Source organism: Dendrobates tinctorius, unplaced genomic scaffold, assembly GCF_039654945.1.
Source record: "Dendrobates tinctorius isolate UK_male_01 unplaced genomic scaffold, ASM3965494v1 ptg000092l, whole genome shotgun sequence".
NCBI classification, from domain to species: domain Eukaryota; kingdom Metazoa; phylum Chordata; class Amphibia; order Anura; family Dendrobatidae; genus Dendrobates; species Dendrobates tinctorius.
Window position 1 is genome coordinate 6,183,075 of NW_027361760.1, and position 26,349 is coordinate 6,209,423.

At 48.6% G+C, this 26,349-nt stretch overlaps 1 protein-coding gene across 1 annotated transcript in view; it reads left to right on the forward strand.

The window, feature by feature from the left end:
* Positions 1-1,614: 1,614 nt before the first annotated feature.
* Positions 1,615-26,349, forward strand: part of SHC2 (SHC adaptor protein 2) — a 486,073-nt gene continuing 461,338 nt past the window's right edge. The window contains exon 1 of the mRNA XM_073586301.1: positions 1,615-2,289. Within this exon, the coding sequence (XP_073442402.1) occupies positions 1,615-2,289 (675 nt within the window). The remainder of the gene's footprint in view (positions 2,290-26,349) is intronic.

Here is a 26,349-nt window from a genome sequence, read left to right on the forward strand (position 1 = left end):
CAAAATGAAGTTTTTATTGGTACCATTTTTGGGCACATGACATTTTTTGGTCGCATTCTATTCTAAATTTTAGGAAGCAGAAAGAACAAAAAGCAGCAATTCAGGAATTGTTTTTGTTGGTTTTTTTTAATGCTGTTCCGCGTGTGATAAAATTGATAAGGAAGCTTTACGCGTATTCTATGGGTCAGTTTGATTACAGAGATACCACATTTATATTTTGTGTGTTTTGTCGCATTTACACAATAAAAAGTATTTTATAAAAAAAAATAATTTTTGCATCGCTTTATTCTGAGAGCTATAACTGTTATTTTTCTGAGGGAGCTGTATTGTGGATTGTTTTTTGCCAGACAAGATGATGGTTTCAGCTATATAATTTTTATTTACATTCATCTTTTTGATCGCTTTTTATTCCACTTTTTGATCATCAATATTATAATAAAGTATGGAGTTTTGCACAGTGTTTTTTTTACTGTGATCACTGAAGGAGTTAATTAGTGGGACAGTTTTATAGGTTGAGTCCTTATTACCTTTGGTGAAGAAATCCACTTTGTGTTTCTTCTTTAATCACCATTTGAAGTTTCCTGCTAATTAGATTTCGGTGCACAGGGCCCGACTGTATACGGGGTCTTTTCCTCCCTGTCTGTGATTCGCCAAATCGTCCGCCAGCATCCAGTCTTCGAATGGTGATTAAAGAAGAACTGTAAGGGTACGTGCACACGCTGCGGAATCCACTGCGGATTCATCCGCGCGGATTTTGCAAAATCCGCAGATAAATCCGCTTGCCAAAAGACCTGCGGTTTATCTGAGGTTTTGCCCTGCGGTTTCACCATCTCCACAATGGTGGAGATAGGAAACCGCTGCGGATTCCGCGGAAAGAATTGACATGTCAAGTCTTTCTGCGGTTTCAAAACCGCAGGAAAACCGCGTGGAAAAATCCGCACCGTCTACACAGCGTTTTTTCTTTTCCATTAATTTGAATGGTACTGTACACCGCAGCTAAAACTGCTGCGGGTCCGCAGCGGCCAAATCCGTTGTGGAACCGCAGCAGAATCCGCAGCGTGTGCACACAGCCTAAAGTGAATTTCTTCACTAAAGGTATCAATTTAATCTTTAATTACAACAATGTCTCTACTTTACAAAATCATACTGACAGGTTCTTTTAAAGAATTATATGTCCAGTCTTTGCCATGATTTTTAACTACACCTATACCGAGCCTATTCCCTCACCCGGAAAGATGTGCACAGTCCATATTCTCCTGATTTCTATGTGACATACATTCCACCATCTCATGATGCACTGACATTACATGACTATGCGTATGTAGACTCCACAAATGTCCTTTTACTATAACTATAAAATCAGAGAAGCCTGATAATTATCCGCTCTTCCCTGTATGCAGTCTTTCTGTAAAACCCTGTTTTGGGAGATTCTGGATGCTTAGAAACGTTCCAGGATAAGGACAAGAGAAATGTAGAATCTACTGTAGTGCATGACATGTGGTAAGGTGGAACTTGTCTTTCTGGTAGGTGTCTTGCTGTGTATGGCTGTATAGTAAGAGGTGGGGGATGCGATGATACTATGGCAGCTTCTGCTGACCTGAGCTGGGATGTTACATGATTAATATGAGAATGACATCATCTTGTGAGAGTGGATCCTCCCGAGGGAGAAGAAGAGAGCAGGAGGAGGGAATGAGAGAGAAGAGCAATCACTCTGAAAGCTCTGGATGGAGCCCAGCACACGGCACGCTGGCTGACTCCAAGTATGGTCGCTTTCGGAATGAGTCTGTAACTTCAGCAGAGGAACAGACACATCTCCCAACCGGAGCTATGAGTGGACAAATAGCCCCTAGTACACCAAGCCCATCACCACCACTGGGTCCACCGTTCTCTGAACCCCAGTGCCCAGAAGAGCAGGATGGAGCTACCACCTTCTGCATGATGATACCCAAGATGGGACAATGGAAATTCTCAAGTCCTGCAGCTTTTCTAAGCCGATCCCCATCTGGTGCCAGCAAGGATCTAGCCTTGGAGAAGTCGGGGGCCTCTGGTGGACTAGGGTCAATGTTTGGAGCCTGTGATCCTGTTTGCTCCGCACCTTGCTCTCTGCAGGTGATAACCCGGTTGCGAGGGGGAGCAGGAGGTGGAAGTAGAAAAGCTTCTCGGACAGAGACATTTAAATTGCCTGGGGAGGAATGGACTCGAAAAGGGACTTTTATGAGCAAACCAGCTCAAGGTTGGCTTCATCCTGATGATCGATTGCAAGGACCTGGGGTATCTTATATCGTGAGGGTAAGTGTTGGTGAATGCCGGTTCAAATAAACATATAGGGTGGGGTGAGAGTAAAACAGACAAATTAATGTGACAAAATGGTCTAGGGACTGGAGGTCTTTATCAGAACTCAGTAAGCCAAGACAATGACAGTGATATTAACATACAGCTATAGAATACAGTCAGATAAGATGGCTAATATCATATTAACTCATCCCATCCTGAAGGCCTACAATTCTTACAAGTGATACGCCCTATGTCCCACAACATTCAAATTCGAGCAGTTCCCTTTAATTAATTAATCAGCCCTGCGCAGCAGTGTTACGTTCTGTTACCTAATGGGATAGCCTTTCCCTTCCCTGGTACTGATTTGTAAAAGTGCTTATGCAATATTTTTCTTCTTTGTTTTTCTGTGCGCTCATTGGACGATGGCTCCTTTGTTTTGAAGGAGCAAAGGAAGGGCTAGGGTAGCCATATTAGATTCCGGAACAGTTGTTCTTCGATAATCCATCCATAAACCTACCAGACCAGAATACCATATACATTTCACAATTATCCAAGTCTGATATGGTTTCCAATGCCTATATGTATTGTCACCATTATTTAATATCTTTAATGATACAAGTCAGAATTATTGTTGGAAATTTTTGAATATTTTCAGATCCATATTGAGAGCATCTAAACATTTATAGAAGTCATTTGTACTCTATGTGTTATAAATGTTCATTGCACATTGTTCGTTACTTTACTTATTCTCTAAAGGAAAAAGAAATATTACTGAGGGGTCAATCTACCTGGTATAATCTCTGATTTTGGCTGACATCTACCCCTTCTGTTTGAGATGTCCTTTCCACAAATTGTCCTACTAGGGCTCATCTTCTCCGCTGTATCTCCCATGGGTAATGAACTGTGCCAGCAGAGTGTTCTCTTTTTGACATGCATTCTGGAGATTTTCAAACTCATTGCTTAATTCAATACATTTCATTACAAGAAAGGAGCAAGATGGAGGAATAGAAAAGATAGGATAAGGCCGATAGGCTAAAGAATGAGGTTTATAAGATGAGCTGCGAGAAGGTAATTTACTATATTTTAGAATAAGATATGCTAAAACATTTCCTTGATAATTATCATTAAACAATTTAATATTCTCCTGTCTTATAATGATGAATGGCCTATCTGATAGCTCTGCTCTCATCATAAATTATTATTTTTGGCAATTTATTATTGGGAAAACTGTGTCATCACATGTTTTATATGCATTGAACAGGATGAGATCATTTGAAGACACAAACACAGACATCACTGTGAAGTCACACTGAGCTTTCATTGCCACCCATGTCTGTTTTTACATATCTATGAACGTCCTGAAGAGGGCAGGTCAGGCTGCTTTCAAAGCTTGGAGGTCTAGAGAATATTAGAAAAGCTCCTAAAGAAAACTTCACAAATATTACACCCATCAGGAGATACATACACGACACAGTTTATTCTTCTTTCACCAGTTATGGGAATTAGTGGGCCATGGCTTGTAGTATGGCATGTCTTATCAATATAAATATCAATATACCTATTGTTTTCAGCAACCTTTCTGCTGTTTTTCCTGATCAATGATTTTCTAGCTATTTAATTTATTCCATGTAAATTTGTTCAATACATGAAGTACATTTATGACTATGTAAACACGTTGTTGTAAATTTTAAATATTGTTTTTAATTCCTGGAAGAAAAAATCTGAAGTTAGCTTCAGTGTAATCTATAGCAACATCTGGAAAATAGGTAATTATTCTGGCATCCAACAGCAAAATTTGGTGCAAGGGATATTTTCTAAAAATGCTGTGGCTTTTTGCACTGGCATTGACACTTTACTTCTAATTTACTATCAAGCAGGAATTAGTCCTACCAGTAATTATGTTTTTCCAGGAGTCCATTATGACAGCACAACCAGGAAAGGAACTCAGAGAGGATAAATAGCCCCTCCCCAAACCCACCATTTTTTACAAGTACGACACCAGGATGGATGCAACAATACAGTATGTTTATTGAATGTCCTTCTACATACGTTTACCTTACATAGCAGATGGGAAATCAAAGGGAAGGAATATAATGAGTGATGTCATGATGATCTCCTGGAAACATCGCTACCAATAGGACTCATTTTTACTTTCCATGTCCTGACAGCACAACCAGTATAAGTATCAAATAACTCCTTTAGGGTGGGATTACTGCTTGGAGGACTTTCCTCCTAAAGGTCATCTGTTGGCTTGACAGAACTTCCAGTTTGTAAAGTCTACAGAAAGTATTGAGTTTGACCAGGTTGCTGCTCTGCATATCTGATCAAATGAGGCCCCTGCTCTCTCTGCCCATGAAGTTGATACTGCACTCGAATGGGCTTTTATGGTTCAGAGGAGATATTCCTTCTGTGACTTATGCTGAGCTTGAATGCCTATTTTCCACCTAGTTAGCGCAGAGTTTGACGCTTTCTTCCCCGTTTTGCCCTGCAAATTAGATGAAGATGTTTGAGTTGATTCTCCAATTTTCTGTGATTCTCAAGTATTATAGGACTGCTCTTCTTATGTCCAAAGAGTGGAATGAAATCACCTGTTAATTGCTGTAGTTTTGGCAGGAGGAAGGCAAGATAATCTCTTGGTTTCTGTTGAAGGCAGTGACCACCTTGGGTAGAAATACTGGATCCAATCTCAGAATTGCAAAATATTCCTGAATTTTCAAGTATGGGTCTTTTATGGAAAGAGCTTGAATTTCCCCTATTCCCCTTGCTGATGTTATTGCTATTTTAAGGCTATTTTAAGAAATATGGACCGTAAATCTGCCTGGTGTAAAGGTTCATATGGGCTTTTGCATGAGGCATTTAAAACTAGACTGAAGTCCCATGGGGACACAGAACACCTAATTTAACACACAATTGTGTGTTAAAGCTGATGGATATCATTTATGAACCTCATAATCCAACTATGATAGCTGAACATTTAAGGTACTGAGTCTTAGTCCCTTGTGACATCCTGACTGAAGAAAGACTAATATCTTAGGAATATTTGTGCACAGAACATTTTCCAGATTTTGATATAGAAAGCGGAAGTCACAGGCTTCCTACTGCTCTGAATCATAGAGATTCCTTTGATCTCAAGATCTCCCTCTCAGCATCCAGGCTAATAGGTGCAGCATCTTCAGATTCTAGTGGTATAGCAAACCCTGAGATAGAAGGTCGAGCCTTGTTGGAAGGATTACAGGATCTTTCAAAGACATCCGTCTTAACAGGAAAACCAGCTTCTCTTGGGCCAATAAAGAACTTTTAGAATCACCGTACCTTGGCTCTCATGGATCTTCCTTAACACCCTTGGAATCAGAGAATGGTGGAAGGCTTATGCTAGTTCCATATCCCAGGTCTGGGATCAGGCGTCTATCCTGGTCCGATTGTCTCCAGGGTTTAATGAAAAGAAATCCTCTGTTTTGTGTTCTTCTTGGAGGCAAACAAGTCTATTACAAGGATGCCCCAGTTTTGAAAAACTTCCATGTTTAGGGTCGACTCCGATGGTTGAATTGTTTGCCTGCTTGTTTGCCACCTGATTTTTTTTTTATCCTTTCAAGTGAACTGCTGAGACTGACCGGACTGTGTTTTCTGCCCAAACAAATATTTCTTCTCATATTGACGAGATGATGGTGTTCTGGTCCTCCCTGATGAAGAAGGAAGGAGACTGTAGTGGAATTGAAAATATTCTGACATGCTGATCTTTGAGGCGTGCTTGACATCTCTGTAATGTTTCCCTCATTGCATGGAGTTCCCTGTAGTTTGAGGATCTGTTGTGTATTGTTGTGGGCCATGTACCCTACCCTAAAGATTTTGACCCTCTATGTGAGCCCCCCAACCACTGCTGCTTGTGTCTATAGTAACGTTTACGCATGGTGAGATGATCCAGGGTCTTCCTTTTTGGAGGTTTATTGAATGACTCCACCAGGATGGAGACTCTTATCTCCCTTGATAATTTCAGCTTGCTGTCTAGACTGGCAGTCTTGCTATCCCAGGTTGATATAACTTCTTGCTATAAAGGCCCCATCTCACTAAGCGATCTCGGTAGCGAGATCGCTGCTGAGTCACAACTTTTGTGACGTAACAGCGATCTCACCAGCGAGATCGCTGTGTGTGACAGCGATCAGCGAGCGGCCCCCCTGCCGGTATCGCTGATCGCTGGAAGAAACCTCTGGACATTTCTTTGGTCGCTGGTAGAGTTGAGCGATACCAGCCGATACTTGAAAATATCGGATCGGAATGGATCGGCCGATCTTAAAAAAAAGTATCGGTATCGCCGATTCCGATACCGGGAACCAATGCAAGTCAATGGGGCCAAAATATCGGAATTAAAAAAACCCCTTTCTTTCCTTGTAGGTTAATTCTACATGAAGAAAAACAACTAAGAATAATGTAGAATGTATTGTGGGAGGTGGAGGAGACATTAAAGCCATAGAGGTTTAGCCCAATCAAATGGAATAGCAGGAATTAAACTTTTTTTTTAAAGATGTTAGGAGTTACAAAGATATTGACTATGTTAGCCTCATTTATATTTTGCCAGACATGTATGTCTTCTTCTTCTTTCTTCTTCTTTCTTATTCTTCTTCCTTTTTTTACCTTCTTCTTCTTCTTATTCCTTTTTTTACATTCTTCTTCTTCTTCTTACTTTTTTTACATTCTTCTACTTCCTTTTTTTACATTCTTCTTCTTCTTCCTTTTTTTACATTCTTCTTCTTATTCCTTTTTTTACATTCTTCTTCTTCTTCCTTTTTTAAATTCTTCTACTTCCTTTTTTTACATTCTTCTTCTTCTTCTTCTTCCTTTTCTTACATTCTTCATATTCTTCTTATTCAACAATTATTATTCTACATATTCAGCTTCTTCATCTTCTTCCTATTCTTCTTCATCATATTCTTGTTTGTGTCAGGCATTCCTGTAGTTGTTATCTAGAAAAGTTAGAAGTTTACACCTTCCGTTCTGCCTGTCACAAAAGATTTACAACAGGATTTGTCCGCGTTCAGTTTGGCCTGCAGCAGCAGGCCTTTTCCAGGGGCACCACGAGGAGGAACGGACTCACCCCCATACACTGCTTAGTCTTCTTCTGCTTATAAATAAGATAATATCATTTGCTCAGAGTATTAGTCTTATGCTTAATGTTCTTCTGCTTTGTTTTTTTTATGCTTCTTTGTCTTCTCTCTCTTGTTGTTCTGCATCTTGGTGGTTGTCTTCCTGTTCTTTGTCCTCTTGAACCAGCTGACGGTACTGGCACCCGGAGGGGCAGCAGAAGGAACAAGAGCCAATGGCACTACCGAGGACCAGCTGACGGTGCTGGAACCCGGTTACTAAGCAGGAGGTACCTGTGCTACAAAGCACTACCAAGGACCAGCAGACGTTGCCGGAACTCGGATACCGAGATGGAGGCACCTAGGCCAAAGGCTCTGACGAGAACCAGCTGACGGTGCTGGAACCCGGAGGGGTAGCATAAGCTGCAAGAGCAAATGGAAATAGCGAGGACCAGCTGACAGTGCTGGCACCCGGAGGGGCAGCAGAAGGAATAAGAGCCAATGGCACAACCGAGGACCAGCTGACGGTGCTGGAACCCGGTTACTAAGCAGGAGGTACCTGTGCTACAAAGCACTACCAAGGACCAGCAGACGTTGCCGGAACTCGGATACCGAGATGGAGGCACCTAGGCCAAAGGCTCTGACGAGAACCAGCTGACGGTGCTGGAACCCGGAGGGGTAGCATAAGCTGCAAGAGCAAATGGAAATAGCGAGGACCAGCTGACAGTGCTGGCACCCGGAGGGGCAGCAGAAGGAATAAGAGCCAATGGCACAACCGAGGACCAGCTGACGGTGCTGGAACCCGGTTACTAAGCAGGAGGTACCTGTGCTACAAAGCACTACCAAGGACCAGCAGACGTTGCCGGAACTCGGATACCGAGATGGAGGCACCTAGGCCAAAGGCTCTGACGAGAACCAGCTGACGGTGCTGGAACCCGGAGGGGTATCAGAAGTTACCCCTGAAAAGCAAAGTTGGCATGCCGCAAGCTGGCCGCAGTTACCGAATCACACAGTCCTACAGGGGGTGCTTGTCCTACTGGCACTATGGAACAAGCCTTTCTTACCAGAACCCGCAGTCCACATAGGAAGCACCTAAACTGCTGGCACCCTAGCCTCGGCTAACCCAACCGCAACACGACATGGCAACTTGGGGTGGCAAACTGACATTGACACTTCCCGGAAACAGCAGGCAGGGCTGGAACCAAGCTGGGCAGGAGGGAGTACCCGTGCCAAAGTCAGTTATGAGCAGCAACTGGCGATGTTGGAGCCCAGGACAAGCACTTAGCAGGCTGAGGCCTGATGTGCTGTCAATTGGGAGGCAGCAGGACAGATTGCCATCAAAACAGCAGGGGAACAGCTGACGTTACTGAACCCCACAAACACAGGAGCTAGTGTTTTACTCTGTGAAGACGGCACTTCCGAGCAACAACTGGCTGTGTTGAAGCCCAGGGACAAGCACGGAGCAGGCTGAGGCTGCATTGAAGAAATTTTAAGATCGGTTGTAGACTACTAATTTGAACCAAGCTCCACTTAGGCCTGTGGCTTCACTGATTTTCGTATTTCCCCTGTCCTCCAACCCCGCCAGTTACAGCTCCGAAGTGGCGTCTGCACAATCCACACTTGTTCCTGTGTTACAGGTGTTCAGTCCGGTCAGTTAATCCCCTGATGTGTGTCCGGCAATGTCGCCTGCTCTGTCCACATTCCCATAATGGGAATGTGGACAGAGCAGGCGACATTGCCGGACACACATCAGGGGATTAACTGACCGGACTGAACACCTGTAACACAGGAACAAGTGTGGATTGTGCAGACGCCACTTCGGAGCTGTAACTGGCAGGGTTGGAGGACAGGGGAAATACGAGAGACAGTGGAGCCACAGGCCTAATTGGAGCACGGTTAAAAATCAGTAGTGGTACGACTGTGTAGGCAGCAGGAGACTTTGCCATCCACACAGCAGGGGATCAGCTGACATTACTGAACCCCACTGAGACACGGGAGCAAGTATCTCTTTCCGTGTGGACGGCACTTCCGAACTACAACTGGCTGTGTTGAAGCCCAGGAAATAGGAGGGTGTAGGCAGAGGCCTACTGTATTTTGAATGAGGTGACAGCAGGAGAGACTGCCATCCACACAGCAGGGGATCAGCTGACATTACTGAACCCCACTGAGACACGGGAGCAAGTATCTCTTTCCGTGTGGACGGCACTTACGAACTACAACTGGCTGTGTTGAAGCCCAGGAAATAGGAGGGTGTAGGCAGAGGCCTACTGTATTTTGAATGAGGTGACAGCAGGAGAGACTGCCATCCACACAGCAGGGGATCAGCTGACATTACTGAACCCCACTGAGACACGGGAGCAAGTATCTCTTTCCGTGTGGACGGCACTTACGAACTACAACTGGCTGTGTTGAAGCCCAGGAAATAGGAGGGTGTAGGCAGAGGCCTACTGTATTTTGAATGAGGTTACAGCAGGAGAGACTGCCATCCACACAGCAGGCGATCAGCTGACGTTACTGAACCCCACTGAGACACGGGAGCAAGTATCTCTTTCCGTGTGGACGGCACTTCCGAACTACAACTGGCTGTGTTGAAGCCCAGGAAATAGGAGGGTGTAGGCAGAGGCCTACTGTATTTTGAATGAGGTGACAGCAGGAGAGACTGCCATCCACACAGCAGGGGATCAGCTGACATTACTGAACCCCACTGAGACACGGGAGCAAGTATCTCTTTCCGTGTGGACGGCACTTCCGAACTACAACTGGCTGTGTTGAAGCCCAGGAAATAGGAGGGTGTAGGCAGAGGCCTACTGTATTTTGAATGAGGTGACAGCAGGAGAGACTGCCATCCACACAGCAGGGGATCAGCTGACATTACTGAACCCCACTGAGACACGGGAGCAAGTATCTCTTTCCGTGTGGACGGCACTTCAGAACTACAACTGGCTGTGTTGAAGCCCAGGAAATAGGAGGGTGTAGGCAGAGGCCTACTGCATTTTGAATGAGGCTACAGCAGGAGAGACTGCCATCCACACAGCAGGGGATCAGCTGACGTTACTGAACCCCAATGAGACACGGGAGCAAGTATCTCTTTCCGTGTGGACGGCACTTCCGAACTACAACTGGCTGTGTTGAAGCCCAGGAAATAGGAGGGTGTAGGCAGAGGCCTACTGTATTTTGAATGAGGTGACAGCAGGAGAGACTGCCATCCACACAGCAGGGGATCAGCTGACATTACTGAACCCCACTGAGACACGGGAGCAAGTATCTCTTTCCGTGTGGACGGCACTTCCGAACTACAACTGGCTGTGTTGAAGCCCAGGAAATAGGAGGGTGTAGGCAGAGGCCTACTGTATTTTGAATGAGGTGACAGCAGGAGAGACTGCCATCCACACAGCAGGGGATCAGCTGACATTACTGAACCCCACTGAGACACGGGAGCAAGTATCTCTTTCCGTGTGGACGGCACTTCCGAACTACAACTGGCTGTGTTGAAGCCCAGGAAATAGGAGGGTGTAGGCAGAGGCCTACTGTATTTTGAATGAGGTTACAGCAGGAGAGACTGCCATCCACACAGCAGGGGATCAGCTGACGTTACTGAACCCCACTGAGACACGGGAGCAAGTATCTCTTTCCGTGTGGACGGCACTTCCGAACTACAACTGGCTGTGTTGAAGCCCAGGAAATAGGACGGTGTAGGCAGAGGCCTACTGTATTTTGAATGAGGTGACAGAAGGAGAGACTGCCATCCACACAGCAGGGGATCAGCTGACATTACTGAACCCCACTGAGACACGGGAGCAAGTATCTCTTTCCGTGTGGACGGCACTTCCGAACTACAACTGGCTGTGTTGAAGCCCAGGAAATAGGAGGGTGTAGGCAGAGGCCTACTGTATTTTGAATGAGTTTACAGCAGGAGAGACTGCCATCCACACAGCAGGGGATCAGCTGACGTTACTGAACCCCACTGAGACACGGGAGCAAGTATCTCTTTCCATGTGGACGGCACTTCCGAACTACAACTGGCTGTGTTGAAGCCCAGGAAATAGGAGGGTGTAGGCAGAGGCCTACTGTATTTTGAATGAGTTTACAGCAGGAGAGACTGCCATCCACACAGCAGGGGATCAGCTGACGTTACTGAACCCCACTGAGACATGGGAGCAAGTATCTCTTTCCGTGTGGACGGCACTTCCGAACTACAACTGGCTGTGTTGAAGCCCAGGAAATAGGAGGGTGTAGGCAGAGGCCTACTATATTTTGAATGAGTTTACAGCAGGAGAGACTGCCATCCACACAGCAGGGGATCAGCTGACGTTACTGAACCCCACTGAGACACGGGAGCAAGTATCTCTTTCCGTGTGGACGGCACTTCCGAACTACAACTGGCTGTGTTGAAGCCCAGGAAATAGGAGGGTGTAGGCAGAGGCCTACTGTATTTTGAATGAGGTGACAGCAGGAGAGACTGCCATCCACACAGCAGGGGATCAGCTGACGTTACTGAACCCCACTGAGACACGGGAGCAAGTATCTCTTTCCGTGTGGACGGCACTTCCGAACTACAACTGGCTGTGTTGAAGCCCAGGAAATAGGAGGGTATAGGCAGAGGCCTACTGTATTTTGAATGAGGTGACAGCAGAAGAGACTGCCATCCACACAGCAGGGGATCAGCTGACATTACTGAACCCCACTGAGACACGGGAGCAAGTATCTCTTTCCGTGTGGACGGCACTTCCGAACTACAACTGGCTGTGTTGAAGCCCAGGAAATAGGAGGGTGTAGGCAGAGGCCTACTGTCTTTGTAATGCGGAGACAGCAGGAGAGACTGCCATCTCCACAGCAGGGGATCAGCTGGCAATGATGAACCCCACTAACACTTGAACGAATGTGTTTGGCTCTGTGGAGACGACACTTCTGAACACCAACTGACGCTGTTGGAGCCCAGGATTAGGAGAGGAGCAGGCTGGGGCCTACTGGATTTTGGCAGGTGAAGGCAGCAGGAGACTTGCCATCTCCACAGCAGGGGAACAGCTGGCAGTGCTGAACCCCACTAACACTCTAACGAAGGTGTTTGGCTCTGTGGAGACGACACTTCTGAACACCAACTGACGCTGTTGGAGCCCAGGATTAGGCGAGGAGCAGGCTGGGGCCTACTGGATTTTGGCAGGTGAAGGCAGCAGGAGACTTGCCATCTCCACAGCAGGGGAACAGCTGGCAGTGCTGAACCCCACTAACACTCTAATGAATGTGTTTGGCTCTGTGGAGACGACACTTCTGAACACCAACTGACGCTGTTGGAGCCCAGGATTAGGCGAGGAGCAGGCTGTGGCCTACTGGATTTTGGCAGGTGAAGGCAGCAGGAGACTTGCCATCTCCACAGCAGGGGAACAGCTGGCAGTGCTGAACCCCACTAACACTCTAACGAATGTGTTTGGCTCTGTGGAGACGACACTTCTGAACACCAACTGACGCTGTTGGAGCCCAGGATTAGGCGAGGAGCAGGCTGGGGCCTACTGGATTTTGGCAGGTGAAGGCAGCAGGAGACTTGCCATCTCCACAGCAGGGGAACAGCTGGCAGTGCTGAACCCCACTAACACTCGAACGAATGTGTTTGGCTCTGTGGAGACGACACTTCTGAACACCAACTGACGCTGTTGGAGTCCAGGATTAGGCGAGGAGCAGGCTGGGGCCTACTGGATTTTGGCAGGTGAAGGCAGCAGGAGACTTGCCATCTCCACAGCAGGGGAACAGCTGGCAGTGCTGAACCCCACTAACACTCGAACGAATGTGTTTGGCTCTGTGGAGACGACACTTCTGAACACCAACTGACGCTGTTGGAGCCCAGGATTAGGCGAGGAGCAGGCTGGGGCCTACTGGATTTTGGCAGGTGAAGGCAGCAGGAGACTTGCCATCTCCACAGCAGGGGAACAGCTGGCAGTGCTGAACCCCACTAACACTCTAACGAATGTGTTTGGCTCTGTGGAGACGACACTTCTGAACACCAACTGACGCTGTTGGAGCCCAGGATTAGGCGAGGAGCAGGCTGGGGCCTACTGGATTTTCGCAGGTGAAGGCAGCAGGAGACTTGCCATCTCCACAGCAGGGGAACAGCTGGCAGTGCTGAACCCCACTAACACTCTAACGAAGGTGTTTGGCTCTGTGGAGACGACACTTCTGAACACCAACTGACGCTGTTGGAGCCCAGGATTAGGCGAGGAGCAGGCTGGGGCCTACTGGATTTTGGCAGGTGAAGACAGCAGGAGACTTGCCATCTCCACAGCAGGGGAACAGCTGGCAGTGCTGAACCCCACTAACACTCTAACGAAGGTGTTTGGCTCTGTGGAGACGACACTTCTGAACACCAACTGACGCTGTTGGAGCCCAGGATTAGGCGAGGAGCAGGCTGGGGCCTACTGGATTTTGGCAGGTGAAGGCAGCAGGAGACTTGCCATCTCCACAGCAGGGGAACAGCTGGCAGTGCTGAACCCCACTAACACTCTAACGAATGTGTTTGGCTCTGTGGAGACGACACTTCTGAACACCAACTGACGCTGTTGGAGCCCAGGATTAGGCGAGGAGCAGGCTGTGGCCTACTGGATTTTGGCAGGTGAAGGCAGCAGGAGACTTGCCATCTCCACAGCAGGGGAACAGCTGGCAGTGCTGAACCCCACTAACACTCTAACGAATGTGTTTGGCTCTGTGGAGACGACACTTCTGAACACCAACTGACGCTGTTGGAGCCCAGGATTACGCATGCCGCATGCAGAGGCCAATGGGCAGCGGTTTTTATGGAGGTTGTGGACTACTACTGATTCTAACCATGCTCCACTTAGGCTTCTGGCTCCACTGTCTCTACTATTTACCCTGGCCTCCAACCCCGCCAGCTACATCTCTGAAGTGGCGTCAGCACAATCTACACTTGTTCCTGTGTTACTGGTGCTCAGTCCCGTCAGTTGATCCCCTGATGTTTGTCCGGCAAGTTCGCCAGCTCTGTCCTCATTCCCACTACTGGTTATGGGAATGTGGACAGAGCAGGAGACCTTGCCGGACACACATCAGGGGATAAACTGATGGGACTGAGCCACAGGAACACAGGAACAAGTGTAGATTGTGCTGACGCCACTTCAGAGATGTAGATGGCGGGGTTGGAGGTCAGGGGAAATAGTAGAGACAGTGGAGCCAGAGACCTAAGTTGGGCACGGTTAAAAATCAGTAGTGGTTTGAATGTTGATGGAGCTGGTGACTTTGCCGTCCACACAGCAGGGGATCAGCTGGCATTACTGAACCCCACTAACACAGGAGCTAGTGTGTTTCTCTGTGCAGACGACACATCTGAGCGACAACTGGCTGTGTTGAAGCAAAGGGATTATAGTTCAGGTGGTAGAAAAATGAACACACCAGCAGACCTGGATACAGTTGCCAACCACTAATTTAGTCTGTAAGAGGAATGGCAAAGTCTTTGGAGATCCAGGCCTTGTTCATTTTCAGAAAAGTCAGCCGGTCAACATTATCGGAAGATAGTCGCGTGCGACGGTCTGTTAGTACACCACCTGCGGCACTAAAGACACGTTCCGATAATACACTGGCAGCAGGGCAAGCCAGCACCTCCAATGCATACTGGCTAAGCTCTGGCCATGTATCCAGCTTAGAGACCCAAAACTTGAAGGGGGAAGAGCCATCTGGGAGTACAGCGACAGGGCAAGACATGTAGTCTGACACCATATGACGGAAGCGTTGCCTCCTGCTGACTCGAGGCGTCGCTGATGGTGTAGACAATTGTGGTGGACACACAAAACTTTGCCACATTTGAGCCATAGTGGTCTTGCCTTGTGCTGCGGCGCTGCCTCTGCTCCCTCTTTGTGCAAAGTTTCCTACACTGCATCGACGCACAGAGCTGCTTTGTAAAGCACTAGCAACAATGCTGTCGGGTGGAATGGAAAACATTATGGACTGCACCAGTGACTCTTCGTACTCCCGCATTTTACGCTCCCGGTTCAACGTTGGTATGAGCCTTTGTACGCTGTCCCGGTAGCGAGGATCTAGGAGGGTGTACACCCAATAATCAGCCGAGACGAGAATGTGGGCGATGCGGCGGTCGTTTCTCAGGCACTGCAGCATGAAATCAACCATGTGCTGCAGACTCCCAACTGCCAAAGAACCGCTGTCCCCTGTTTGAGGCGTGACCTCAGCCTGCTCTGCATCACCCCACCCTCACTGTACATATTGAGTAGAGGTTTGTGTACCTCCCATCTCTGGAGAGATGTCTTCCTCCTTCATCGACTCCTCCTCATCCTCCTCACAAAGTGTCCCCTGCCTAGGCCTTTGTGAGGAAACACGTAGCGCAGACTGTCCAGAAGCAGATGGCATTTGGGACTCCTCATCCTCCACCTCTTCTGAAACCTCATCCCTTAGTGCTTGCAGTGTTTGTTGAAGCAGGCAGATAAGGGGGACAGTCATGCTGACTAGTGCATCATCTGCACTCGCCATCCGCGTGGATTCATCGAAGGCACGCAAAACGAGGCAGATGTCCTTCATAGAGGCCCACTCAATGGTGCTGAAGTGTGAACGGCGCACAGTGCGACTTGTTTGCGCCTGATGCAGCTGGTACTCCATGACTGCTGCCTGCTGCTCACACAACCGCTCCAACATATGTAACGTTGAATTCCACCGGGTGGGTAGGTCACATATGATGCGATGTTCCGGAAGGCCAAATCGTCGCTGCAGAGCAGCGAGGCGCGATCTTGCCGTGCTGGAACGTCGCAAGTGAGCGCACTCTATGCGGACCTTGTGCAACAGTGCAGCAAGATCCGGATAGTCCCTCAGAAAGCTCTGCACGACCAAGTTAAGAACATGTGCCAGACATGGGATGTGTGTGAGGTTGCCTAGGCCAAGAGCTGCCACCAGATTTCGGCCATTGTCACACACTACCAAGCCCGGCTGGAGATTCGCTGGCCCAAACCACACATCGCTCTCCAGCTTGATAGCATTCCAGAGCTCCTGCGCTGTGTGGCTTCGATTCCCCAAAGAAATTAATTTGAGTACAGCCTGTTGACGTTTGGCCACGTCTGTGCTCATATCGGTCGTAACAGGCTCCTGCTCTGCTGTTTCTGAGGAACTTGAGTAGGAGGAGGAGTCTATGTGTACAGACTGGAGTCCTGCAATCCGTGGCGTTGGAAGAACACGTACAGCGCCACTCTCCAGATCCGTACCCGGCTCCACAACATTGACCCAGTGGGCAGTGAGGGAAAGGTATCGTCCCTGTCCATGGTTACTGGTCCACGCATCGGTGGTCAGGTGGACCTTGCTACTAACGGCGTTTAGTAGCGCATGTTTTATTTTGCCCTCAACATGTTTCTGCAGGGCAGGGACAGCTCGCCTGCTGAAATAAAAGCGGCTGGGCACGTTGTATTGGGGGACTGCCAATGCCATTAAGTCCCGGAAGGTGTCAGTGTCCACCAGCCTGAATGACAGCATTTCAACTGCCAGAAGTTTGGCAATGCCAGCATTCAGAGACTGTGCTCGGGGATGGTTTGCCGAGTAAGGGCGCCTTTTATCCCATGCCTGTGCTACCGATGGCTGTGATGGATGGGAACGTGCTGCTATGGGTGTAATCTGACAGGGTCTCCGGACAACAGTGGCAGAGGTTCTTCCTTGGCGATCCTGTGAGGAAGCCGAACCAGCAGTGTGTGAGCTGGAGGAAGAGGGCCCAACACGAACTGAAGAGGTGGTAGGTGGTGCTGTACGTTGGCCTACGTCTTCAGGGTGTCTCTGCAACTCCAACTCGTGCTTGGTGCGCACATGTTTCCACATATTTGTGGTATTGAGGTTGCTGACATTTCTCCCTCTTTTGACTCTCTGATGACACAGCTTGCATTTGACAAAGCAAATGTCATCTGCAACTGTGTCAAAAAAGGACCACGCACTGCAACTCTTGTGAGCGCCCGGTTTGCCTTTGGAAGGAGGAATGCTCCTAACGGGTGCCGAAGTGGAGGGTACAGGCAACCAAGTCTTCCCCCTCCCTCTGCCTCCTGTTTTGGCCGGTAGGGGAATCTCTTCCTCCGAGCTGCTCCCACCACCTTCCTGTTGCTCACGCCATGATGGGTCAAGGACCTCATCATCTTCCCTCTCCTCTTCAAACAGCTGCTTCTCCGGGGTTGTCTCGCCAGCACCGTACGCACCAGAAAGTGGCAACTGAGTCTCGTCATCATCTGATGCGTACTGAGGTGTGCTGACCATAGGCACTGGCCCACTCGCCTCTTCAGATTCAGAGGGACAAAGAAGTTGCGCATCACTGCATACTCCCTCTTCTTCACATTCAGGAATGCTGCTTGGCTGGCCCCCTCTTTCCAAGCCAACAGATTCCGAGAACAGAAGTAGAGACTGTGATGGCTCCTGTCCATGTCTCTCTGACTGCCTGGGCACTTTGGCAGGTGGTGAAGAGACAGATGGTTGCTCTTCGGTGCTCTGACCCTGAGAGGATGCGGAAGTAATTGAAGTCGATGCGTTAGCTGCCATCCATCCGACAACGGCTTCAATTTGTTCCTCCCGCAGCAGTGGGGTACGTTGAGGTCCTACAAAGCTGCGCATAAAGGACTGTTGCCTGCTAAAACTGGGGGATGCTGATCCACTGGTGCCCGCAGCAGGCCCAGAATCCCCACGTCCTCTACCTGTAGAATCCCCACGTCCTCTCCCTGCAGAATCCCCACGTCCTCTCCCTGCTGAAACTCCACGCCCACGCCCACGCCCACGCGCCTTACTCCCTGCCTTCTTCATCTTGCAAGACTGCTTAAGATAGGCAAAAAAGTACAAAGGGGGGCCTTAGTGTGCTTATTCCTGAACAGCTGGTTACAGGTACAAGAAACACTAATTTTATGAAGTGTGTGTGTGTGGACTAGACTTTAATAGGAGCTGATGTGGCCTACACAAGTTCAAAATGTAGTGTTTGGTGAACTTTTTTTGTGGTTTCTTTGTTGGAAACAAACTCAAAGTATGTGAACAAAGAATTGAAACTGATAGTATCCCCAACTTTTTGGAGCTATTACAATGCAGGCAGGTAACCTAAAATGCAAAAGATGAGGCTCCAAAAAAATTGGGTAATACTAATCTGGCTGCGCCGGCAGGGCACAAGCCAGAAAAAAAGGCTCCTCTATCTACTCCTATATAGTGTTTGCAACCAACCAATGTTGATGGATACGGATGGATGCACACTAATAGGAGAAGAAAAAATGAGCTGCACTCAAAGACAAATATGTGTGAGGCAGTGACGCACGTTGAGCGTCCTACAACCAGACGTAGCTGCAGGACACTCTACTCAGCGTGAGCTGCACTCACACACAGTCAGAGGCCTCTCAGACAGCCGTCAACAGTGCAGCTAAGTGGGCACTGGCACTGACAGGCTGCAGAAAGGCTCCGCTGTGTACTCCTTTATAGTGTTTGCAACCACCGTAGATGGAGACGGATGGATGCACACTAATAGAAGAAAAAATGAGCTCATTGAGCTCATGATCCTCATTGCCTTCCTAATCGAAATCTGCTTTTTCTTCTGTATGGACTTAATCTCCTTCCTGACCGTTTCTTGCTTGTGCAGTTGAAGGAAGAAATATTGTTGTTCTGAGTCCAGAAGTACTCCTAGGAAAATCCTCTTTTCTGGCTTGAGGTCAGATTTTTCTTTGTTTATTAACCATCCAAGACTCCTAAATGCCAAAAATGTTGTGGTCAGTATGGGACAATTAGGATATCTTCATTTGTTAGAAAGGCCATTACCACCATCATGAGTTTTGTAAAAATGCGAGGTGCAGCAGAGAGTCCAAACAGTTGGTAATAAAACTGGAAATGCAGAATTTTCCTTTGCTCTTTCACTGCAAACCGGAGGAATTTTTTATATGAAGGATGTATGGGTACATGAAAGTTGGCACTCTTTAGGTCTATTGTGAACCTCACCGAAGACAGGTCCAAATACCTGCAAGCCCAAAAAGGAAATTTATGGAGGAGAGACTGTTAAAGGATGAGGGCCATCAGGTGGACTTTAATGTTCTTAAAAGGGACTGCAGTTGGCCACATCAATCCAAAGTTCCCATTTTTTTTAATTTTCTACTCCCATAATGTTATCTTATGCACTAAATGCAAGGCCTGCCCTGCCCAAAAGTTACATGCACCCCAATAACCCTTTGTACCAACATACTGCATGGCCACATGAAACCAAAGTTCCCATTTTTCTTAATTTGCTACTCCCATAATGTAAGCCTATGCATTGAATGCAAGGCCTGCACTGCCCAAAAGTTACACGCACCCCAATAACCCTTTGGACCAACTTACTGGATGGCCACATGAAACCAAAGTTCCCATTTTTATTAATTTTCTACTCCCATAATATTTGCCCATGAAGTTAATGCAAGGCCTGCCCCAAATTTGAATCCACCCCAATAACCCATTGAACAGACATCCTTGATGGCAACATGAAACCAAAGTTCCCATTATTATTCATTTGGTACTCCCATACTGTTTGACTATTCATTGAATGCAAGGTCTGGCCTGCCCAAAAGTTACATGCACCCCAATAACCCTTTGAACCAACGTACTGCATGGCCACATGAAGCCAAAGTTCCCATTTTTATTAATTTGCTACTCCCATAATGTTTGCCCATGAAGTCAATACAAGGCCTGCTCCAAATTTGAATCCACCCCAATAACCCATTGAACAGACATCCTGGATGGCAACATGAAACCAAAATTCCCATTATTCATTTGGTACTCCCATACTGTTTGACTATTCATTGAATGCAAGGTCTGGCCTGCCCAAAAGTTACATGCACCCCAATAACCCTTTGAACCAACGTACTGCATGGCCACATGAAACCAAAGTTCCCATTTTTCTTAATTTGCTGCTCCCATAATGTAAGCCTATGCATTGAATGCAAGGCCTGCCCTGCCCAAAAGTTACACGCACTCCAATAACCCTTTGAACCAAGGTACTGGATGGCTACATGAAGCCAAAGTTCCCATTTTTATTAATTTGCTACTCCCATAATGTTTGCTCATGAAGTGAATACAGGGCCTGCTCCAAATTTGGATGCACCCCAATACCCCCCTTGGAAGAGATGTGGAGGAGGGCCTCCTAAAATTCTTTTCCCAATTTAAAGGGGCGGGTCTCCTATACTTGTAATGCCCATGCAGTAAGTGTATGGGCTGACAAACATTTCCCCCTGGGGGGTACACATCAACATAATGTTAGGCGTCGGATTCCTGGCACTGCACAGCGGGAATCCAGAGCCAGACATCCTGCGGTCTCCCATTCTCCTCCAACTGCTCGGACTCCTGCTCAGCAATCACAGCCAGGCATTCTCCTCAGACTCGTTCTGTGAGCCTGGATGTTGCTGCCACCTCCGGTGCAGCAATGGTAGCGCAACCTGCTTTGCAGGGAACCGCTCCAGAGGCTAAGTCCTCGTGCCATGCTACTGGGCATGCCCGCAACGTGCTCTCTCAGTGGAGAGCAGGGGTCACATGTGCAGGTCCTGTGTCAGATCTGATTGGTCCTTCCCAAAGTATTGGAAGGTCCCGGAAGCGCATGGCTATAAATGCCCCGCATGGCGGCTCGGCCATGCGCTAGTGTAGCATATTATTCTGTGTGTGTATGGTGATGGATGCATGGACTGGTGTCTGACTCATTATGAAACCCCTACCCTCAGATATTACGAGTGGTGACTGAGTGTGTATAGTCAGCTCCAGGGTTGTGGCAAGCTACACGCCACTTGCTCCACGCCTACACTAGCGTCCGTCGGCGCCGACGCTTGCGGCTTTCTCTGCCGCTGCGCTGTAGTAACAGCAGCTATTGGTGTTCGCGGCTGCAACGCCACACGCAGGCCTCTGTGACGCTAACAGGGCCCGCGCCTTTGCTTTAGTGTTCGCCTAGCGAATCTGTGTTTGTACGGAGCCGCCCTTAGCGTTCGGGTGACGTTAACCCGAGCGCAGTACCGCACCTACTAGGTGCATCTGCCATTGTTCAGCAGCGGTCTTGTCACCTACCACACGGTGGACCCCGGGCGGCGAATGCACCTACTATTATTTATATTTGGTGCGTTCCGCCGACCCTAACATTACACTAGCGCCAGGGTCTGGCTGGCAATGGCAGACGTGCAGCAGCTGCAGCGCTACATTCGGCAGCTGGAGAGCAGGTTGGCGGCTATTGAGAGCACCAACTCAGCTGCAAATGCTGCGCTAGCTGCTGCTCAGACAGTCGCCGAGGCTGTCTCACGTGCGCCCACACTTTTGCCCTCGCCGACAATTTCTCGCCTCCCGCTCCCTGATAAGTTTTCGGGTAACAGCGCCACCTGTAGGGGATTCGTTAGCCAGTGGTCCATTCAGCTGGGGTTGCTGGCTGCACGGTTTCCTACAGAGCGGGCTAAGGTGGGGTTTATTGTCTCCTTGTTGTCTGGCCGGGCATTACAGTGGGTCACGCCATTGTGGGAATGTGATGATCCCGTGGTTCAGGGACCTTCTCAGTTCCTCGCGGCTCTGAAGCAAGTCTTCTTGGGACCACGGGTCACACACGATACGGCTCTCCAACTGTTATCCCTAACACAAGGCTCACTCTCGGTTAGCCATTATGCTGTCCGGTTTCGGACACTGGCTTCCGAATTAGAGTGGCCGGACAAAGTCTTAGTCCCGATGTTTTCGAGAGGCCTGGCTGAGCACGTCAAGGATGCTCTAGCCACTAGGGAGATTCCCACAAGTCTGGAGGAATTGATCGCCGTTTCCACCTGCATCGATCTCCGCTACACGGAGCGCGGGTTGGAACGAGCGCAATCCAGACGTAGGGTTAATTTGGCCCCCACCTTTACCGTGCCGCTGGAGGACCCCGCACAAGAGCTCTCTTCCTCTGAGCCTATGGAGGTGTCTCGCACCGGCACTAAGCCGCGTCCGATGCGAAGCTCTGTGCGCTATTATCAGTGCCGACAGATTGGCCATTCGGCTGGCACATGTCCTCAGCGACCGAAAAGACGACCACATCCAGTGGTCGTAGGTGGTGGTCAATCCAAAATGGGACCCTTTTCACCCAAACCGGTGTTCCGGGGTACTTTAGATAGTGGGTCCTCCACCTGGGAGGCAGAGGTCACCCTGGATTCCGGGGCCGAGGGGAACTTTATGTCCTCGACTTTTGCCCAGAGTCACGCTATCCCTCTGGTGTTACTCTCGCAACCTCTGTCCATTAGGGTGGTAAATGGGGCACCGTTATCGTCTCAGGTGACCCATCAGACAGTCCCACTCGGACTTTCTATTTCACCCTCACATCAGGAGACTCTGTCCCTGCTTATCATGCCCAATGGCATCGATCAGGTGCTCCTCGGAGTTCCCTGGCTTCGTTGCCACTCCCCTCACGTTGACTGGGCATCTAAAGAAAGGATGAGGGCATCCACCGACACGCATCGGCGGCCCGCGCCAAGCTTCTCCCCTGGCGACATGGTATGGCTCTCTACCCGAAATATTAAACTGCGGGTCGAGTCTCCCAAGTTCGCACCGCGATACATTGGACCATTCAAGGTCCTCGAGCGACTTAGCTCGGTGGTCTACCGCCTGGCTCTTCCTCCACATTTGGCCATTTCGGACGTGTTCCATGTGTCCCTCCTCAAACCAGTTCACATGATCCGGTTTTCTGAGTCATCTGCCGGGTCATCAGACTTATCGTCTGACGAGTTTGAGGTTAACGCCATCGTGGGGCACAGGTTTGTCCGTGGCAAAAAATTTTATTTGGTGGACTGGAAGGGTCATGGTCCCGAGGCTCGGACCTGGGAGCCGGTGGAAAACATTCATGCACCGCAGTGAGGCTCAGAGAGGGGGGGGTAATGTTAGGCGTCGGATTCCTGGCGCTGCACAGCGGGAATCCAGATCCAGACATCCTGCAGTCTCCCATTCTCCTCCGACCGCTTGGACTCCTGCTCAGCAATCATGGCGAGCCAGGCATTCTCCTCAGACTCGTTCTGTGAGCCTGGATGTGGCTGCCACCTCTGGTGCAGCAATGGTAGCGCAACCTGCTTTGCAGGGAACCGCTCCAGAGGCTAAGTCCTTGTGCCGTGCTACTGGGCATGCCCGCAACGTGCTCTCTCAGTGGAGAGCAGGGGTCACATGTGCAGGTCCTGTGTCAGATCTGATTGGTCCTTCGCAAAGTATTGGAAGGTCCCGGAAGCGCATGGCTATAAAAGCCCCGCATGGCGGCTCGGCCATGCGCTAGTGTAGCATATTATTCTGTGTGTGTATGGTGATGGATGCATGGACTGGTGTCTGACTCATTATGAAACCCCTACCCTCTGATATTACGAGTGGTGACCGAGTGTGTATAGTCAGCTCCAGGGTTGTGGCAAGCTACACGCCACTTGCTCCACGCCTACACTAGCGTCCGTCGGTGCCCGGTCCTCGGCGCCGACGCTTGCGGATTTCTCTGCCGCTGCGCTGTAGTAACAGCAGCTATTGGTGTTCGCGGCTGCGACGACACACGCAGGCCTCTGTGACGCTAACAGGGCCCGCGCCTTTGCTTTAGCGTTCGCCTAGCGACTCTGTGTTTGCACGGAGCCGCCCTTAGCGTTCGGGTGACGTTAACCCGAGCGCAGTACTGCACCTACTAGGTGCATCTGCCATTGTTCAGCAGCGGTCTTGTCACGTACCGCACGGTGGACCCCGGGCGGCGAATGCACCTACTATTATTTATATTTGGTGCGTTCCGCCGACCCTAACACATAATGTTTAAAAAATTTTTTTACGGTCATCAAAATCACCCTTTAACACAATAACGTGGCTGTTGCATCACAGACTACAGTCACCATGGTGATCTAGTGGTGGTGGCTGATGAGGATGGGGAGAAAAATAACAGCAAATAGGCAAAATCAGGAAGCCACCCATGTGTGGTGTAAAGAGGTGCATGTGAATATGCCTCCCAAAAGAGGACACTGGATTTGAGGTTATGTTTTGCTGTTATCATTCGATGGTGTAGAGAAGTCTGGCCCAATCCAGCTCTTGTTAATTTTTTAAGACTCAGCCTGTCAGCATTTTCAATTGACAGGTTGAGGCGCGTATCAGTTATAATTCCACCAGCGGTACTAAAAACCCGCTATGACAAAATGCTAGGGGCAGGGTAGGCTCCATGGCGTAGAGAGCCAGTTCATGCCACATGTCCAGCTTGGGTACCCAATAATTAAAAGGCACAGAGGAATCATGGAGGTCGTTGGTACGGCCAGCAAGGTACTCCCTCAGCATCTTCCAAAACTTTGCACTCCATATGAGAGTATCCCACGCCTCAGGGCCAGTGCGATAGGAGGGTCTTAGAAAAGTCTCCTAGAACTTTGCCAGTGTTCCCCTGCCTCTGCTGGATTGGAGTTGTGTCTCTCTTGCCTGTACTCCTTGGTTGTACAATGAACTGTGAGCTCTGCCACCAGCGTTTTCAGATGGGATTTTTTTTAATAATTCCACAACAAGGGCCCTCTAGTACTGCCCCATTTTAGTAGACCTGTCTGCCTCTGGAATAAGAGATTGAAAGTTCTCCTTGTAGCATGGATCTAGGAGTGTCACCAAATAATGAGTGTCAGCCAAAATTTTGAGAATGCGAGAGTCACGGGAAAGGCAGTGCAACATAAAGTTAGCCATGCCTGCCAGACTGCTAACAGGCAAGACTTCCATGTCCTCACCAAGAGGACGACTGCACGTGCCACCACGGTCAAGTCTGAGAAGCCGTGAGTCTGGACCGCACATTCCTAACCCTGATTCTCCTTCCTCCCACCATGACAACTGATCCTACACTTGGACACTCCAAAGAGCTGTTCACTTTTCCATTTATAGATTTGGGCCTCTCGCCCGGTCTTTTTGAAGCGGGGTAAACTGAGATCGCATGTAGCGAGGCCCAAATATTTGAGCAGCCATGGTCGCACTAAGGCAACAGTTGGAACGTGTCACAAAAGGTGGACAATGATGAGACACAATTGCCAGAAAGTCAGGAGGAGGACCAGGGTGCGGAAGTGGAAGAGGAGGTGGTGGATGATATAATAACTGACCCAAGCTGGCAGGAGGACATACAGAGCAAGGACAGCAGCACATGGTGGTGGGAGACGTAGCACCCTAACAGGCAGGAAGAAGCAGAGTGGTGGCCGCAGACAGAAGGCGGGCAATCATTCCTTGTAACACCAACATGACGGAAGTGGGCAGTACAACTTTTAGTTCTTCCCGAGTCTGGTTGTTGTTTAAAGACTCTGTTAATAACCCCAAACAGGCCAGTTGCACCTCCTGCCATGCCCACATCAGTGGTGGTGGTGGCAAAGTGACTGGAAGCATTATCCACTATCCACCCAACAACCTTTTGACACTGCTCTGGGTTAAATAGTGGTGTGCTGCTGTGGTACCCTAGTAAAGGGGACAGGTAGGTTGAGCGAGAAGATGTGGATGTTTGTTGTGGCTCAATTTCAGCTTGTCCACGGCCTCGCCTCTGCATGCACCATCACTTTCATGTCCACTTCCCTATCCCTTGCCATGTGCCTTGCCCATTTTAGATGGACTACAATATTTTCTACGTTCAATATAAATGGCTGAACATGACCCGTGTGATCCGTGTGCTGGAAAACCACAGTTTAAAATATCTGGCCTGTAGGTAACCTTTTTGTTGTTAGCAAACTGGTGTCAATAACTAGGCTAAGACACAGCAAAAACAGTTGAATGGAAGCCTTAAATGTCACAATTTGTAGCCCACAGATAGATGAGTCATGTGATGGAGATGCCACACTGTAAAATATGTGGTCTGTATTTTTATTTTTTTACAGAAAAATAATGTCACTAACTAGGGTAGCACACAGCAAAAACAGTTCAATGTAGGCCTGAAATGCCACAATTTTTAGCCCACAGATAGATAAGGCATGTGATGGAAATACCACACTTTCAAATATCTGGCCTGTATTTTTTGGGGGGCCAGTAAAATTGTGTCAATAAGTAGGCTAAGACAAAACAAAAACAATTCAATGGAGGCCTGACCGCA